General features: G+C 41.4%; 2 protein-coding genes across 3 annotated transcripts in view; one reads left to right on the top strand and one right to left on the bottom strand.

The window, feature by feature from the left end:
• The window catches only part of CSF2RB (colony stimulating factor 2 receptor subunit beta), a 99138-nt gene extending 88801 nt beyond the window's left edge, over positions 1-10337 (top strand). For both annotated transcript variants that reach the window (XM_040359439.1, XM_040359440.1), the window contains one exon: positions 9364-10337. In XM_040359439.1, the coding sequence (XP_040215373.1) occupies positions 9364-10111 (748 nt within the window). In that variant the 3' untranslated portion in view covers positions 10112-10337. The remainder of the gene's footprint in view (positions 1-9363) is intronic.
• A 3803-nt stretch (positions 10338-14140) lies between these two features.
• Positions 14141-18291, bottom strand: part of TEX33 (testis expressed 33) — a 37618-nt gene continuing 33467 nt past the window's right edge. The window contains exon 5 of the mRNA XM_040359438.1: positions 14141-14554. Coding sequence (XP_040215372.1) covers positions 14301-14554 — 254 coding nt within the window. The 3' untranslated portion in view covers positions 14141-14300. The remainder of the gene's footprint in view (positions 14555-18291) is intronic.

The following is an 18291-nucleotide window of genomic DNA, read 5'->3' as shown; positions in this document are numbered from 1 at the left end:
CGGACGGCGCATGCGCCGTTCCGCAAAAACATCAATCGCGTCGGGTCACAGTAGTTTAACATAAAACACGTCCCCCCCTTCCACATTTGAATTAGGCGGGCTTACGCTGGCCGATTTACGCTACGCCGCCGCAACTTACGGAGCAAGTGCTTTGAGAATACAGCACTTGCCCGTGTAAGTTGCGGCGGTGTAACGTAAATCAGATACGTTACGCCTGCACAATTTTACGAGGCTGTACGTGAATCTGCCTCTTAGTGTGGTATTTAGATTGTTTATATTTTAAAATATTTTCCAAAGTTTTTATTTACATGTTGGTTTATAGCGCAGTTTCCTTATTTTTCTTTTGCTCAATCTACAACCTCCTGGCATTTTAAGCCTGCGCTGTACCCGTGTTTCGGCTATAAGCGCAAAGTGTTTAAAGTGTTATGAAAAAAAAAACTTGAATGTATTTGTTCTTTTTAAAGCTGAACTAAACTGTATCTGAGCATCATGAAATATTCAAAGCAAACTCACCCATCCATACATGTATCCATGCTTTCTTATGTTGAGAAATCCCCCCTAGCATTTCAAGCCAAGGTCATCTTAAATAAGGGCAGATGACAGCATGTAGATAGATGTATCATTTACTTCCTGGAATCCATCTTTCCTTTGCTCAGTCATGCAGGCAGGAGGTTGTGCTTAGCTAAGAAAGCACCTCCTCCAGATGAAAGGAAAAAAATGCTCATGAAGACTCAACAGATGTATAACATCATTTTGGCCTAGACCAGAAACCAGGAAGCAACTGAAGTAATAAAAAAAAGGTTAAAACAAGTAAATATATTTTTACCTATTTTTACCTATTTACTAATACTAGCAGCATAAGGATTAAAAATAGATGATTGAGAGAGTTTATTTCCACTTTAATTTCCTCCCCAGAGATTTTAACTAATGACTTAGGCCTCATGGAAAGAATTTATTTTGCTTGTGTCACGTCTACCCCAACGCAGGTGGTCAGACACTGTAGCTAGCTACTGTGTGCTTCACCTATAGCAGGGGTGCCTTTTGAAGAGCGAGGGCCACTTAAGCAACTTGGTAACCAGTCACGGGCCACAATGATCGGAGCAGGAGGATGACAGGTCACGGCTATTCTATAGACCCTCCGATCTGATCCGCCCAGATGGAAGGCGACAAATTCCCTTCTTTTCTTTTTTTTAGAGGATCGGATTGGAGGTAGGGGGGCTTAAATGGACAAAAGTCTGTTTACATCTGCTGCTCTGTAGAGGTGATTTAAGGGTCCGATTGGGTAGGGCCAATCGTGTGAAAAGGGCCCAAGACTACTTTCACACTGATGTGCTGCAGTTTACCCTCACCGCGGGTGCAGCGTAGTGCACCTATGTCTATCCTGCAGGTTAGCTGAACTTTGCAATAGACTCCGCCTGTGGCAAAAGCCGGCGCTGTACAGGAAGCATCGGCTTATGGGGCTTTACTCCGCAGCCTTTTTCTTCCTCTACCACCAGCTTCATTCACAACACTGATGCTGTGGTATGACGGTTCGGCAACCTGCGATCTGGACTTGCCAACCCGCCATTCCAGAGCGGGCCACATCAGAGAGCTCTGCGGGCCACATGTGGCCCCCGGGCCACTGGTTGGCCACCCCTGACCTGTAGCAAGCCTACCAGTACTTGGTTGCCCCCAGGACTTATACACAATGCTTTAGTGCCTGGACACCACTCCAGAGCAGATGCAAACAAACAGACTACTTGCAGTTAGCAGACAGATAGTTTGGTTCTATAACAGTCCAGGTAAAAAGCAGGCTGAGTTCAGGGAAAAGTCCAATATCCGATCCAGGTCGTACACAGAGAAATCCAAACTAGCAAAACAGGGTAGACAAACGGGGGGCTTGATCAGAAACAATGCAGGTATCACTGCCTCTATCACAAGCAAGGGACAGAGCGTTTGGCTTGCTTATAACAGGAGACTGACCATATCAATCACCCTGCAGGTGGACACAGACAGGGAGAATGCAATAGCCATAACCCGGATGCTGGAATGAGGAGCTGGAGCACTTCAGTGATCCTGACAGCTTATCCCAATGACAATGTAGGAAGTTAAAGTGGAGGTTCACCCAAATAATCAATTTTTAACATTAGATTGAGGCTAATTTTACTAAGCAGAATCGGGTGTTTTTAAAAAAATCAATGCAGTACCGTTTTAGAGATAGATGTTCTCCGCGTCTTCCGGGTATGGGCTGCGGGACTGGGCGTTCCTATTTGATTGACAGCTCTTCCGACCGTCAGATACAGCGCGTCACAAGTTCCCGAAAGTAGCCGAACGTCGGTGCGCAAGCGCCGTATAGAGCCTCACCGACGTTCGGCTTCTTTTCGGCAACTGGTGACGCGCTGTATGCGTCCGTCGGAAAGGCTGTCAATCAAATAGGAACGCCCAGTCCCGAAGATCATACCCGGAAGCCACGGAGAACATCTATCTCTAAAACGGTAAGTACTGCATTGATTTTTTTAAAAACACCCGATTATGCTTAGTAAAATTAGCCTCAATCTAATGTTAAAAAAAAAAATTCGGGTGAACCCCCGCTTTAAGGAAAATCGGCAAAAAATAGAGGAGGTTTCAGCCTTACTCAAATCTGTTTATTGCTGTCTGCTCCCTTCTTGAGATTTCCTAATTTCCTAGTCTGATGACAACATTGTCTCCCCAATAAATCCCAATGAAAGCCATAGACAGTAGTAAAAAAATCCTTCCTCATTTCATCTAAAACTTAAAAAAAAAAAATTGTCTGGGGAAACCATTAAAGTTTAACTGCGATACAGCATAGAAAAATCCCCTTAACACTAATGGGATTAGTGTAAAAACTAGATTCTTTTATTCTACAGTTGCTGACACCAAGAAATGTCAGTTATAAATCTGTACCCTTCTTCCTTGCCACCGGCACTGCTTAAAATAGATTTTGGTGTGGCTAATATCTTGATTTCTGTGAGTTTTAATTGGTGGGTTGATACAGTAAAGACAACATAATCAGAAAGAGGCATCGCTCATAGTTTAAACAAGGTCACTGTTTTAACAGCTAGTCTTTCTGTGCGCGGTGGAGGTTTTCCAGCAATGGTATTTTAAAATGATAGAGAATCAATAGTAACTAAATTTAATAAAGTGCATTTTGCTATGGAATTTGAAATGTTCGGAATGATTAAATAAATCAGCAGTGATGCCTTTAAAGCAGACCTATTGCCTGTGTGTAACCATACATTAAAAATCAACTCCAGGCATCAAGTAAAAAGCTTTTGTTGCACTACTAATGCTGTTCTGAGAATATTGCCACTATACAAAAGTCCTTTCCATTTACCTTATTTGAGCCCCGATATCATTTTCCTATTGTAAGAGCAGGACATTCCCAAACTGGGGAGAACAATAGCATCTAGCAAACCATTCTGGCTGGTTTGACACATACTTGTTCAACATGTTCTTGCTAAAAACTGGAATTATTTCTGTAAAATATCCAACTTTGTTGGCAGGATTGATGCTGATTGATCATTGAGGTGGCATAACCAGGGCTTTTTTTCAGCGGGAACGTGGAGGAACGCAGTTTCCGCACCTCCAGAACTGAACATTAGTAATGGCAAGGGGTGCTGAATGATCTATTGATGCTGGTGCTAAGGAATCTTTTGCTACTGGAGGGAATATGATCGAAACCTTTTTATTTTTTTGATAGTAAAAGTAGATAGGGGGTGTACCATCGTCCTAGTTCAATAGAAAAATAGAGGGGTCTCAAGGATTCCCCAACTAACCCCGAGACTCCAATGAAGCAATGTGGGCAGGGAGGACTATACCGGTACTTAATAATTAGGTTTAGAAACCTGGATAATTCATATTTATGAAAGCATTTATTAACAAATAAACATTAAAGACAAGAATAAAATTACAAAACATACAAACATTACAAAAAATACAAACTTGACCACAATCAGGTCACCGGTTGTGCAATCCCCATTTAGCAGACGGGGTAAATATCGGTGAAGCAATTGAAATCATTTTTTTTACACAAAAGACCCCCGTTATTAATAACAAATTGTGTTGTTTTTAAATATCTGATGTTTGTTTTATGTTGTGTTTTTAGACCGTCTCCTGACGAAGCGAAAGCGAAACTAGTCGAGACTCGAGACTTATGGTCTCATGATTTCAATTGCTTCACCGATATTTACCCCGTCTGCTAAATGGGGATTGCACAACCGGTGACCTGATTGTGGTCAAGTTTGTATTTTTTGTAATGTTTGTATGTTTTGTAATTTTATTCTTGTCTTTAATGTTTATTTGTTAATAAATGCTTTCATAAATATGAATTATCCAGGTTTCTAAACCTAATTATTAAGTACCGGTATAGTCCTCCCTGCCCACATTGCTTCATTGGAGTCTCGGGGTTAGTTGAGGAATCCTTGAGACCCCTCTATTTTGCTACTGGAGGGAACCTATTTGCTGAGGATGGGGGAATCTATTGTTGCTGGGTTTGTCTTCTGTTGTTCATGGGGGATCTATTGTTACTGGGTTTGTCTTCTGTTGTTTATGGGGGATCTATTGTTACTGGGTTTGTCTTCTGTTGTTCATGGGGGATCTATTGTTGCTGGGTGAGTCCTATGTTGCTGGGAGGGATTTACTGTTGAAGGGGGTCTTTGTTGCTGGCTGCTGGAGGGTCTATTAATGTTGGCTACTGGGGAATCTATTGGTGCTGGAGGGACTTAGATTTTTTTTGGGGGGGGGTTATTGCTGCTGTGGAGGTTTGTTGTTGCCAGTGGGGGCTATATTGTTGCTGGGGTTGGTATTATGTTGCAGGGGGTCAATCATTGCTGGAGGGATCTACTGTTGAGGGAGGGGTCTAATATTGCTGGTCTAATAGGTAGGGGTCTAATATTATTGATGCTGGCTGTTGGGAGTGTATTATCACTGGGGTGTCCATTTTAATAAAATGATGCTTGGTTCTGTATTCTCTAAAAGGGGTGGTACTGGGAGATGGGTAGGAGGCGGAACCAAGGAACAGTGCTTGGAGGTAGGCAGGGGGCGGAGTCAAGGGGTGACTCAGAAAGGAGGAGTTCCTGCACCTATACCCTGAGAAAAAAAGCCATGGGCATAACTAAATTTTTTAAAACATTTTCCCCGTAACTGACTTGGCAAGCCTTGACCTGTGCACTGTGTCTCTGTAGGTGTAAATCTTAAGCCAGGTACACACTATTCGTTTTTTTTTTTTCGTGCAATCATGCAAGGTTAGTCCAGCGAACTTGCCTGCTAAGCTGTTGTGTTCTGACTGGGGGAAGTGACGCAGAGCTCAAAGATCAGTAGGAATTACTACAGCATTCAGAGATCAGTGATCAGTAGGAAAATCTTATGAAAAGTTCATAAATACAGTGTCCATCACCGGTGGAATGAGTAATATCCTTTGTAGAACATCCACCACAAATAGTTAAATTGCATGCTTACCAAATGGATGTGACCTTCTATCTCTAGAAATATCTATAGAGCTTAAATATGGATGCACATAATACTGGTCCGAGGGGCAACCCCAAATTGCTCTCCAAAGGGGCAAAGTACAGCACTCCTCCACCAAGGCTTCCTCCTCATTGATCGTATGTTGGAATATGTAAATAAAATCCACCAATAGGGTAAAACCTTTTTACATGTTTAATAGTAATTTAAAAGTGCACTTAAAAAAGTAAAAATTTAAAAATGCCATCACTAGAATAGTTTTCGCCAGCAATGAAACAAACACCCACACTTCCGGGATGGGTAGAACGCAATGACATCAGCACGCAGCTCCGACATACGTGTTTCATCATAAATGGCGTAGTCCGGGGGAAGGGCGCCATGGCTATTTATATACAGAGTGACCAAGTCTCAATCTGAGTCGCGCCCATTTTAATTAGAGAAACTAAGCCTCAATCAAGAAGCCGCCACCAAGCCAGAAGAAAATAAGCCTCAATTTCAGTACCGGGACTCATGAAGAATCGCAGTCCTCTAGGATGCAGGCCCAAATGTCATAAAAATACAAATTGACCATAAAAATAACTAGGGGGAACCAACCTGTCACCACAATAGGCCCCACATCCAAAATTATATACAATGGGCCTCTAAATAGAAACAGTGCCCCCTTGGGGGAACAAGTGGCAATGTTCCCTCTAAGAATTTGTCTATTGGACAAATCACATATGCCATCTACTGGACACAATTATATAATACTCCAAGGTTTAAAAGTCACAGCAGCCCAAAGTAAGGCTAGGTCACTCTGAATATACCAAAATTAACAAAATACACATTACATAAATGCATAACATTTTATAGATTACCTATCAATAATAATAAAATCTAATCACATGAAAAATATAAAATATAATGATTATTATCCCCAAAAAATTTAGAACGGGGAGAACTAGGCATTATCAATAAAAACATTCACATTAAGCCTAGGGGAGTAAAATATTTATTATTGTATATCCACTTCATCTCTAATTCAGTGATTTCTTATTTTATGGAACCTCCTTTCCAATGGGGAATCAATTTATCTATACCCAAAAAGATGGTCCCAGTAGAATGTCTTTTATGTTTTTCTGTAAATTGTTTAGATACCGAATGGCCCCTAAAGCCTCTCCTCATGTTGCCTATGTGTTCGCCCAACCAGACTTGTAAGGCCCACATGGTCCTGCCCACATACTGGAGGCCACACGGGCAACACAGTACAACATGTGATAAAAGGCTTAATGGGAAAAGTCTGTGACAAACACCATTGATAGCACACACTGAACACTCTCTACACTGAAAGTAGCCTGTTCTAAAAAAATTCTCTGAAGGATCAACCACATTTGGAGCTAACTAATCTCTTAAAGATGGAACTCCTCTATATACCATCTGAGGTTTCTCCGGCAGAATAGTACCCAATATCCTATCATTGCTTAATATATGCCAGTGTCTATGGACTAACTTTTTTACTGAGTAATATTGATTGAAATAGGTAGTGATGAATGCTAACAAAAAGGTTTTATTAGTGTCACCATTTTCTCTCTGCCTTTCTACCAAAAGTTGGATCTCTATCCAAATTTTGAATTGAGGAGACAACTTCTTCCAGTGCCTCCCCAGAATACTTTTTCCACAAACCTTCCTGTTAAAATCTTAGCCTGGGCATTATAGTCTTCCACTTTTGTAAAGTTTTGTCTCAACCTCATGTATTGACTATAGGGTACGGATTATAGCCATGACATATGATGGCAGCTATCTAACAGAATGAAGGAATTACGGTTGGTAGATTTGAAGAGGGTAGATGTAACAAAACATACATTTTCTACCCTAATCCTCAAATAAAAAAAAAGGATTTCATCCCTACTTACCTCATATTTCAACTCTATGACCCTTTCATTATTATTCAACGATTCCATTAAAGTGTTCAAACCTTTACGGATACTATCCCATAGGAGAAGGACATCATCGATATACCTAGCCCACATGACCAACTTAGGTCTCCGGTGGGCATAGATGACGTCCTCCTCCCATTTGGCCATAAAATAAATTGCCAAACTTGAGGCGTACTAAGCCCCCATGGCTACACCTTTATTCTGGAGGTAATATTTGTTATGAAATCAGAAATAGTTATGCATAGCTGTGAATTTCAGAAGTTCCAAAATGAAGTCCTTCTGACAGCTAGGTAAATCTGGTCTCTGATTCAAATAATAGGCTACTGATGTAAGGCCCCATTCATGAGGTATCACCGTATACAGTGAAGTTACATCTACCATAACTAACCAGCACCCTTACCTATATTTTTGTTGACTTGAAAGGCTGATGGTATGACTAGCATCTTTGATATAAGAGGGAATTTGTTTAACAAGTGGTTGAGGGTAATAATATATATTTGCCCAACAGGGAAGTGACCGAGTCAGTGCCGCTAATGATAGGATGAGAAATCAGATTTTTATGAATTGTAGGCAGATAATTTATGACAGGTGTGCGTGGGGCTACTGGAACCAAAAATGCCTTCTCTTTTTTTATTTTAAACACCTTGTTTAAAACCTCTGTTTACAATTTTTTTGAATTCTCTTGTATAAGTATGCACTGGGTCTCTCTATCACCCAGAATTCATTCCATCTCTCCTAAATTATCACTTTTGTCTAAGACCACAATCCCTCCCTCCCCCCTTTTGTCGGCTGGTCTGATAACTAACTTTATTTGTTTGCATAATTGTACCAGACCTTGTTCTAATTCCTCTCACATCTTAACATTTATGGACCTTGCTTTGTGCACTGGTCCAAATCATGTGGTGAAGGGGGGATTATGGAGTGGGGTTGTTTTTCAAGGGTTGGGCTTGGCCCCTTAGTTCCAGTAAAGGGAACTCTTAAGGCGTCGGCATACCAAGACATTTTGGACAATTTCATGCTCCCAACTTTGTGGGAACAGTTTGGGGGTGGCCCCTTCCTGTTCCAATATGACTGCACACCAGTGCACAAAGCAAAGTCCATAAAGACATGGATGAGCGAGTTTGGAGTGGAGGAACTTGACTGGCCTGCCTCAACCCGATTGAACACCTTTGGATGAATTAGAGCAGAGACTGCGAGCCAGGTCTTCTTGTCCCCATCAGTGCCTGACCTCACAAATGTGCTTCTGGAAGAATGGTCAAACATTCCCAAAGACACACTCCTAAACATTGTGGACAGCCTTCCCAGAAGAGTTGAAGCTGTTATAGCTGCAATAGGTGGGCTAACTCAATATTAAACACTACGGACTAAGACTGGGATGCCATTTAATTTCATGTAAAGGCAGGTGTTCCAGTACTTTTGGTGATATAGTGTGTGTGTGTATTTATATATATGTATATATATATATATATATATATATATATATATATATATATATATATATATATACACATACATACACACACACACACAAATGATTGTCAATATTTCCAAATTTTTTATATATGCACAAAAGCTTTAAGAAAATCAACCCGGGGGGGTGTTGCTCATAGCTACCATTTGGGCTAATCATTTAAATTTTTATAAACATATTCTACATCAAAATGGGAACATACGATTCAATCACATACATTTACATAGATGAAACCTATACTGAAAGACAATGCTTTACTTGTGAAGAAGCCTTAAATGTAAGTGACATTACTGTGACTCTCAGCTGTATACAAGTTTTAGAGCAGTGACTGGCAAATGGCATGACTACGCCCCATTAGAAGTTTACCTTGAAGGTAATTTCTTGAGAACATATTTCCTTTCATATCCTGTGTCATTTATCATGTTATATTTATTGAATTGACATTTAATTTTTTAGTTACTTATTTTGTCATTGACTGTTTTTTCGTCTTGTACTTTCTTTGAACATTTGCAGTCCAGTAGCACCACAGTCAACGTATGAATCAGCAGAAGAATTGGAGACAGAGAAAGCTCAACGTTCTGGTGATTGTCTGCTGGGAGCTAGAGTATTACCACCACTAGAAGAGGAGAAGGTTATCCCTGACCAGAGCAAGTGTGAATCTCTGGACACTGGAGGTAAAGGTGACATTACTACAGTGCCTGCATCAGAGGATAAGAAAGGTCTTTCTAAAAAGAGCTGTATTGGGCCATATATGAAGTTCACTGGTGCTCAGTCAATGTCGAATTTAGTTTCAAATGAAGCAAAGCATTCTGGGTATTTTAGCCTCCCTAGATGCCAAGCTGAGATATTTAATCTTCCTAAAGAAACCACCCAATCATGTAAACCTCAGCCACCAGGGAATGAAATGGGTTATGTGATTAGTATGGAGAAACCATTTTCTGTTCAGCCAATGCAGAATGATATCAAGAAATGTGCTCCTGATAACAAATACTTTGCAATCCCTGCATCTTCCGACTTCCAAGTATCACCAGAAGGACCCTTGATGATGATTAACCCTGATGGCGCTGGGCCACTTTTGCTGAAGCAAGTTGGAGATTACTGTTTTTTCCCTGGACTTTGTGGAAGCCAAGAAAATTTAGAAAGAAAAATGACACCAGCCAGTGAACAAAACCAGCAAAATGCACCAGAAGACCCTCCTCTACCTGCTGTACAAGCATTCAAAGTCATGCAAAGAGGGTACCTTGCTTTGCCACATACTTAGACTTACACTTGTTGCTTTTTAGTACTTTGCAATAGATGTGAATGTTTTTTTTTTGTACTGTATGAATATTAACACAAGGCTTGAAGTTTCAGGATTTTCAGTGTTTATAGAAAACGTTTTTCTAGCTGTCTCACCAATCACTATAATCAATGCATTGCTGTGGTAAACTTGATAGCAGAAAGCAATTGATGCCTCAATAAAAGTAGCCCGGTGCTGATAACTTTGAGATAATTGTATTTTGAATGTATTTTGTGTTATTTATATAGCCACAAATAACACAACACATGGCCCAAAACACTAAGCCACAAATAACACAATACATCCCAAAACATTGAGTCTAACTTGCTGATGATATAAAGGACCATGTCTATACACTCCACCACATAATATATGTCTGCTTACGATGCAATACAAATGTATTCAAAGATAATAAATGTCTACAAATGCTCTACAAACTGTACACGTTTGGGTATATGCAGTGGTGTGCTGGATCATTTTCTAACACTCTACCTTCTGTATACGTCAACATTTTTTTCCATTTTTTTAAACAAGTAAAGATAAGTGTCTTCTTATATTGATGGCAGACTTGTCCTCTTAAATTGATGGTCAGTGACAGAAGGGTCTCTTTGCATCAATGATCAATTCACCCTTACATGGTGGGCAGTGGAGAAGTGCCCTATTACATTGGAGGTTAGTGATAAAATTCCCATGTACTTTGGTGGTCAGTAAAGTGCACCCTAAGACCCTATACCCACGACACAACTTTTGTTGTCTGATTTCCTTTGGATTTACCAAAACCATGTACTGCAAGGGCTTGCATGATTGCATACTATTAAGGTTTGACCTCATATCATATGGTTTTGGTAAATCTGAAGGAAAAAATCTACAGAAAATTGTATAGTGTGTATCCAGCTTTAAGCTAGCCATACATTATACAATTTTCATATTCAATTTCTTTAAGATTTACCTTTAACTATGGAGTGCAAGGTCCTGCCTGGTTGCATACAAATTGAAAGTATTTAGGTTTAAAACTCATAGTATATGGATTTGGTAAATCTAAAGGAAAATTGTACAAGAAATTATATTGGTGATCAGTGGAGAAGTGTCTGATTAGTGGTCAAAGAAAAAGTCTCTACCTACATTAGTGGTCAATAGGAAAACTGCTTCTTGTACTGGTTGTCAAAACGAAGAATACCAATTACAAACAGCTAAAAGATTAATTTGTCAGTGGTTACTTACCTTACAGAGAGAAGAGATGATCCACTGGTCCCGTAACTTTCTACTAACTGTTGTCAGCATCAAAACCATACAGGCACTATCTTGTAGGAGATCCATCTGCACAAACAACTTGCATATATACAATATATATCAAGAATATTAAATGTTGAGTTTACATATTCTTTATGTAAATATTTCTATATGTGGTATAGAAAATAATTGACTGACTGTATTTCTATTATCATGCTCCTTTTATATCCTATTATCAACTCCTGGAGAATCATGAACCCTGGACATATCTGTCAGCTGTGGACAAATGAACAATAATGTTTCTAGTTATGTTATAGTGGTCATACACGCTTTGATAAATGATCAGTTTATTTTCTAATCAATTTCTCCCAATAGAAGTAATCATTCTATTGTCAACAACCTATTCAATCGATATGCCACACATGAGGAAATTGATTTCAATTGATATTTGTAAGGTAAGATCGTAAGTTTTTCCCATGCAAACTCATGATTTGATTGATGGAAATACAATCAAATTAATGATCATAGCACCTCAGTGCCACTGATTGGGGCATCACAATAGATTATTAACCACCCTGGCTGATTAACTCAGTTAAATTGAATCTGATCTAAATTAATTCTAATTCAGTTGGAAATTAAGATAATCTCATTTGATTGTTTGACAATTTTCCACATTTTGTCATGTTACAAACAAAAACGTAAATCTATTTTATTGGGATTTTATGTGATAGATCAACACAAAGTGGCACATAATTGTGAAATGGAAGGAAAATGATATAGGTTTAAAAATTCTTTACAAATAAATACCTGAAAAGTCTGGTGTGCATTTGTATTCAGCCCCCTTGAGTCAATACTATGGGGCAGATCCACAAAGATATTACGCCGGCGTATCTCTTGATTATATGTGATGGATCAGAACAAATCTCTTGATACGCCGCGTAATTTCAAATTTTGCACGTCGTATCTTTGTTTTGTATCCTCAAAACAAGATACGACGGCATCTCGGCTAGATCCGAAAGGCGTACGTCTTGGTACGCCGTCGGATCTAAGCTGCAATTTTTCGGCGACCGGTAGGTGGCGTTTCTGTCTAATTCCGCGTCGAGTATGCAAATTAGCTAGTTACGGCGATCCACAAACGTACGTCCGGCCGGCGCATTGTTTTTCCGTCGTTTGCGTTTGGCTTTTTCCGGCGTATAGTTAAAGCTGCTATTCTGAGGCGTACTCAATGTTAAGTATGGCCATCGTTCCCGCATACAATTTTGAATTTTTTACGTTTGCGTAAGTCGTTCGCGAATAGGAATTTGCGTAGAATGACGTCATCGTCGTAAACATTGGCTGGTTCCGGTTTAATTTCAAGCATGCGTACTGGGATACCCCCACGGACGGCGCATGCGCAGTTATAAAAAAACGTTGTTTACGCCGGGTCACGACGTATTTACATAAAATACGCCCCCATTACATCCATTTGAATTCCGCGCCCTTACGCCGCCAGAGATACACTACGCCACCGTAACTTACGGCGCAAATTCTTTGAGGATTCGAAATAAAATAAATAAGTTACGGCGGCGTAGTGTATCTTAGATACGCTGCGCCCGGCGCAGAGGTATCTAAGCCCCCTTGAGTGGCTGCTTACGCAGATTACCTACTTTTTTATCTCTCTAACCCTAGGACAACAATCCCAATAGTATTGAGGAGCTGAGTCGATAAGGAAAGCTGACCAATTTTAAAATACAGTGCCTTGCAAAAGTATTCACCCCCTTGGCTTTTTACATATTTTGTTACATTACAGCCTTTAGTTCAATGTTTTTTTAATCTGAATTATATGTAATGGATCAGAACACAATAGTCTAAGTTGGTGAAATAAAATTAGAAAAATATATACATAAAACAATTTTTCAGAAATAAAAAACTGATAATTGGCACGTGTGTTATGAAGCCCATAAAAAGCTTTGGTGCAACTAATTACCTTTAAAGGTCACATAATTAATGAAATGATGTCCACCTGTGTGCAATCTAGGTGTCACATGATCTGTCATTACATATACACACCTTTTTGAAAGGCCCCAGAGGCTGCAACACCTAAGCAAGAGGCACCACTACCCAGACACTGCCATGAAGACCAAGGAACTCTCCAAACAAGTAAGGAACAATGTTGTTGAGAAGTACAAGTCAAGGTTAGGTTATAAAGGGTCAGGATTTTCACATCAAAAGGATGTCGGTTTTAGACATATCAGGGACAGATGTAAAAAAATAAAAACTCAGATTTTTACATACTGTCCCTGGTTTTATTAAGCCTGGCAACCCTGACGGGCCCCCCTAGTGGCATGGGGCCCTCGGGCAGTGCCCGAGAGTCCCAATGGTCAGTCCGCCCCTGGCTGGCATTGATGAAGGTTTGAGTTTTAAAATTGGATGAATTTACTGCTGTGATACATACATTCAGGGGCGGACTGACAACTCATGGGGCCCCCAGGCAATAGGAGATTATGGGGCCCCCGGGCAATAGGAGATTATGGGACCCCCGGGCAATAGGAAATGATGGGGCCCCCAGGCAATAGATTATGGGGCCACACAGTATACACACACACACACACACAGTATACACACACAGACACACAATATACACACACAATATACACACACAGTATACATACACACACTGAAAATGTACCGGAGAGGCGGGGCAGCTATAATTTAGGGTTTTTTTTTAAAACACTGATTTTTACATACTGTCCCTAGTTTTACTGAGGCTGGCAACCCTGATGGAGTGCCTGAGTGCCCGAATGGTCAGTCCGCCCCTGCATACATTACCATTTCTTAGACACAGTACACATACACATTCCCAAGTCTTATAACAGCAGTGACGGCAGAACTTCCAAGTCATTACATCACTATCTGCTTTTTGTATTTATAAAAGGTCCATGGGTTTTATGGCTAGAAGAGATCATGAAATGGGTTTGTCATAGAAATCCCAGAAATCGTCATCTTGATCGGGTTGTATAACTGGAGGAGTTGGTGCTTTTGGCTTCTTGGCTTTAGCCTGTTTGTGCCTCTTTGGCGTCTTGGCTTTTGGAGGTGGAGGATCATCCATGGTGACTGTAGGATGGATACGCAATGGAAAAATGAGGGAAGGTTTCTGTTGACTCTCCAGGATCTTGGCAATGGCATTTCTCTCCATTAGTTTTTGTGACCAAAGAGCTTACATAACAAGATAAGACATGAGTGACATAAAACATAGAAGACGTCTGCTTTGTAAATCAGAACACTTTACCCTGAATATAAAGAATAGCTGTACTTTTCCCATGTCTTCCTCCCCAGCAGCATCCTCACCTTTTCTGTGCTCCCCAGCTGCTTTAAATTATCCAGAATTTATGAGTATGGATGGGGTATGGGATTCCCCACCTTTCCTTTTATGTGACTTTATTGTTGCTTGATGGGCTGTCACATGGAAGCATAGAGAGAGTCCCCAGCCTTGTATAAACACTGGGGTAGATTCAGTAAGCAATTACGTCTGCGTAACCATAGTTATGCAGCGCAATTGCTTAGTTGCGCCGGTGTAACGACTTTTCTGTATTCAGAAAGCTTGTTACGCCGACTGCAGCCTTGGGCCTAGTACACACGAGAGGATTTATCCGCGGATACGGTCCACCGGACCGTATCCGCGGATAAATCCTCTCGAGGATTTCCACAGATTTGGATCCGATGGAGTGTACTCACCATCGGATCGAAATCCGCGCCGAAATCCCCTCGCGATGACGTGTCGCGCCGTCGCCGCGATGATGACGCGGCGACGTGCGCGACGCTGTCATAAAAGGAATTCCACGCATGCGTCGAATCATTACGACGCATGCGGGGGATCCCTTCGGACGGATTGATCCGGTGAGTCTGTACAGACCAGAGGATCAATCCGTTGGGATGGATTCCAGCGGATAGATTTTAAAGCATGTCTTCAAATTTCTATCCGCTGGAAATCCATCCCAGGGGATAAAAATCCGCGGAAACAGATCCGCTGGATTGTACACACCAGGGGATCTATCCGCTGGAGCCGGTCCGCGGATCAATTCCAGCGGATGGATCCTCTCGTGTGTACGGGGCCTAAGATATGACTGGCATAAGGCTCTTATGCCGTCGTATCGTAGGCTGCATTCTTACGATGGCCGCTAGGTGGCGTTCCCGTAGTGGTCAGCGTAGAGTATGCAAATTGCATACTCACGCCGATTCACAACCCTACGCGCGCCCTGCGTACGCATTTTACGTCGTTTGCGTTCGTCGGGTTCTGCGTAAGGCTGCTCTTGCTATTAGCAGGGGCAGCCAATGCTAAGTATACCCGTCGTTCCCGCGTCGCGATGTTTGAAAATTACGTTGTTTGCGTAAGTGAATCGTGAATGGCGCTGGACCCATTTACGTTCACGTTGAAGCAAATGACGTCCTTGCGATGTCATTTGCCGCAATGCACGTCGGGAAAGTTTCCCGACGGAGCATGCACACTACGTTCGGCGCGGGAACGCGCCTAATTTAAATGATCCACGCCCCCTACGGGATCATTTAAATTACGCGCCCTTACGCCGGGCAGTTTTAGGGAGCGCACACGCAAATTACGGAGCTACTGCTTCGTGAATGAATCGTATCGCGTAATTTACGGAGGCGCAGCGTAAAAACGGTACGCTGCGCCTCCGTAAGAGCGCGCAAGTCGTACCTGAATCCAGCCCTCTGACTAGTTTGAGAGCTTTCACAGATCTCCCTTTCTTTCTTGCTCTCATCAGCTGAATAGAACAGCAAGGGAGTGAATAAAAGGTGAGTGTCAACTGCTGAAGCGGGGTCATTAAAGCGAACCTTAAATGTGAAAATTCCCTCAAGGGTTTTTTTTAGCAGCAAATTATCGTAGTCAATCAATGTATAAAAAGGTTTTTATTTAAGAAAGACAATATTGAATCACATGGCACACATTAAAAAAATGAGCTTTGGTCCCGAGGCAAACTATATAAACCAGAATACAGTTGTGTAAGCATTGCCATGTCAAAAAAAAGTGACCTGTTTCGACCACGGTCTTCTTTGATGATCCCATGCACAACCTGGAGAATGATACGATAAATTAAATACATGGTCAAAAGGCCTGTGCCTTCCTTGCAATATTGGCAGTTAGACACTATGAGCTAGATTCAGGTACGATTTACGCTGGCATATCTATTGATACGCAGCGTAAGTTAAAAGTTGCGCCGTCGTATCTATGCGCGGTATTCTGGGAAGAAGATACGCCTGAATTTCTGCTTCCTCCGACCGAGGTAAGTCTTAGTACGCCGTCGTATCTAGGGTGCATATTTACGCTGCCCGCTAGGGGCACTTCCGTAGATTTACGCGTAGAATATGTAAATGAGCTAGATACGCCGATTCACGAACATACTTGCGTTTACGTAAGGCTTACGTCCGGCGTAACTTTACCCCTGCTATATGAGGCGCAGCCAATGTTAAGGTATGGACGTCGGAACAGCCGTTGAATTTTACGTTGTTTACGTAAGTGGTACGTGAATGGGGCTGTGCGTAGGTTACGTTCACGTCGAAAGCATTGCGCCAACGTTTCTTAGGGAGTATATGCAACATGATTCTGAGCATGCGCGCGCATGTGCCGTACGAATGGCAATTCATTTACATGGGGTCACGGCTAATTTAAATGAAGCACGCCTATTTTGAATTAGGCGGGCTTACGCCGGCCTATTCACACTACGCCGGCGCAACGTACGGCGCGGGATCTTTCAGAATACTGTTCTGGGCTCCCTGTTTTACGTCGGCGTAGCGCATATGAGATGCGCTACGCCGGCCAAAAGAAGCGCTGAGCTACCTGAATCTAGCTCTATAGTTTATTGAAACTGATGCTTTATATCAGCATCACTACAGCCTAAGTTGGTAGACAATTTTTGCTGGTGCCGTCCTTTTTCTTTCTCCTCGGAGTGGCGTGGCGTCTTGCAAGCCCCTTTGGGCTGATTTCCCTCTTCCGGGGGAGGTGGGTTGACCGCGGGGTCCGACGGATAATCCAACGGATTTTAGATAATTGGTCATGAGGCTATTTATTTGCAGTATTCAGCTAGCAATTTATCCCCCAGAAGAAGGCCGTGACTGAATAGGTCGAAACGCGTCAGTTTTTTACATTTACAGTTTTTTAAAAAATGTTTACACTGTAATGTAATTCTATGTATCCACGTGCTTGCATAACTGGTGTATATACTGCAGTTTGCCTCAGGACCAAAGCTCATTTTTTAATGTGTGACATGTGATTCAATATTGTCTTTCTTAAATAAAAACCTTTTTATACATAGATTGACTACGATAATTTGCTGCTAAAAAAAACCTTGGGGAAATGTTCCCATTTAAATTTCAGTCAGGGTGGGCAGCCCTACATCTCTTATAGGTTCATTACATTAAAGCAAACCTTTTGCTTTGCCGAGCATTGGTAGGGCTATAATTTTATCACTGGAGCCTGTAGGCATACAACTTTTGGCAACCAAAGCGGCATTCAGCTAGGCATAAGCCCTTTATATAGACCATTTTTAGGTTTGTGGTCTTTATATAAATCACTATTTAAAGTGGATGTAACCCCCCCCCCAAAAAAATGTTATGTCACAATGTAGAGTATAAGATTTCCTATCATCTGTGCCCAGTCCTGCCACACAAAGTTGATCCAGCTCTGAGCAATCCTCTTTTATTGTTCAGTGCAAATTAACAGACTTCCAGATAAAAACCTGTCTAAATAAAAAGTCCTTTCCTCTCTCCTTGCTTTGAGTGACAGGTTATTTACATATCTAGCTTGGACATGTTTATCATATGTTATGTTAATCATAATATGAGGTGATCCACAGTATAAAAAGTGAGAAATCCACCCCTCCCCCACATAACACATCCTGGTAATATACAATGAACTGTGGATCACCTCATATTATGAT

The sequence above is a fragment of the Rana temporaria genome, chromosome 7 (assembly GCF_905171775.1).
Source record: "Rana temporaria chromosome 7, aRanTem1.1, whole genome shotgun sequence".
Lineage (NCBI taxonomy): Eukaryota > Metazoa > Chordata > Amphibia > Anura > Ranidae > Rana > Rana temporaria.
The sequence above is the reverse complement of the archived record's forward strand: the minus strand, read 5'-3'. Positions and strand labels throughout refer to the sequence as shown.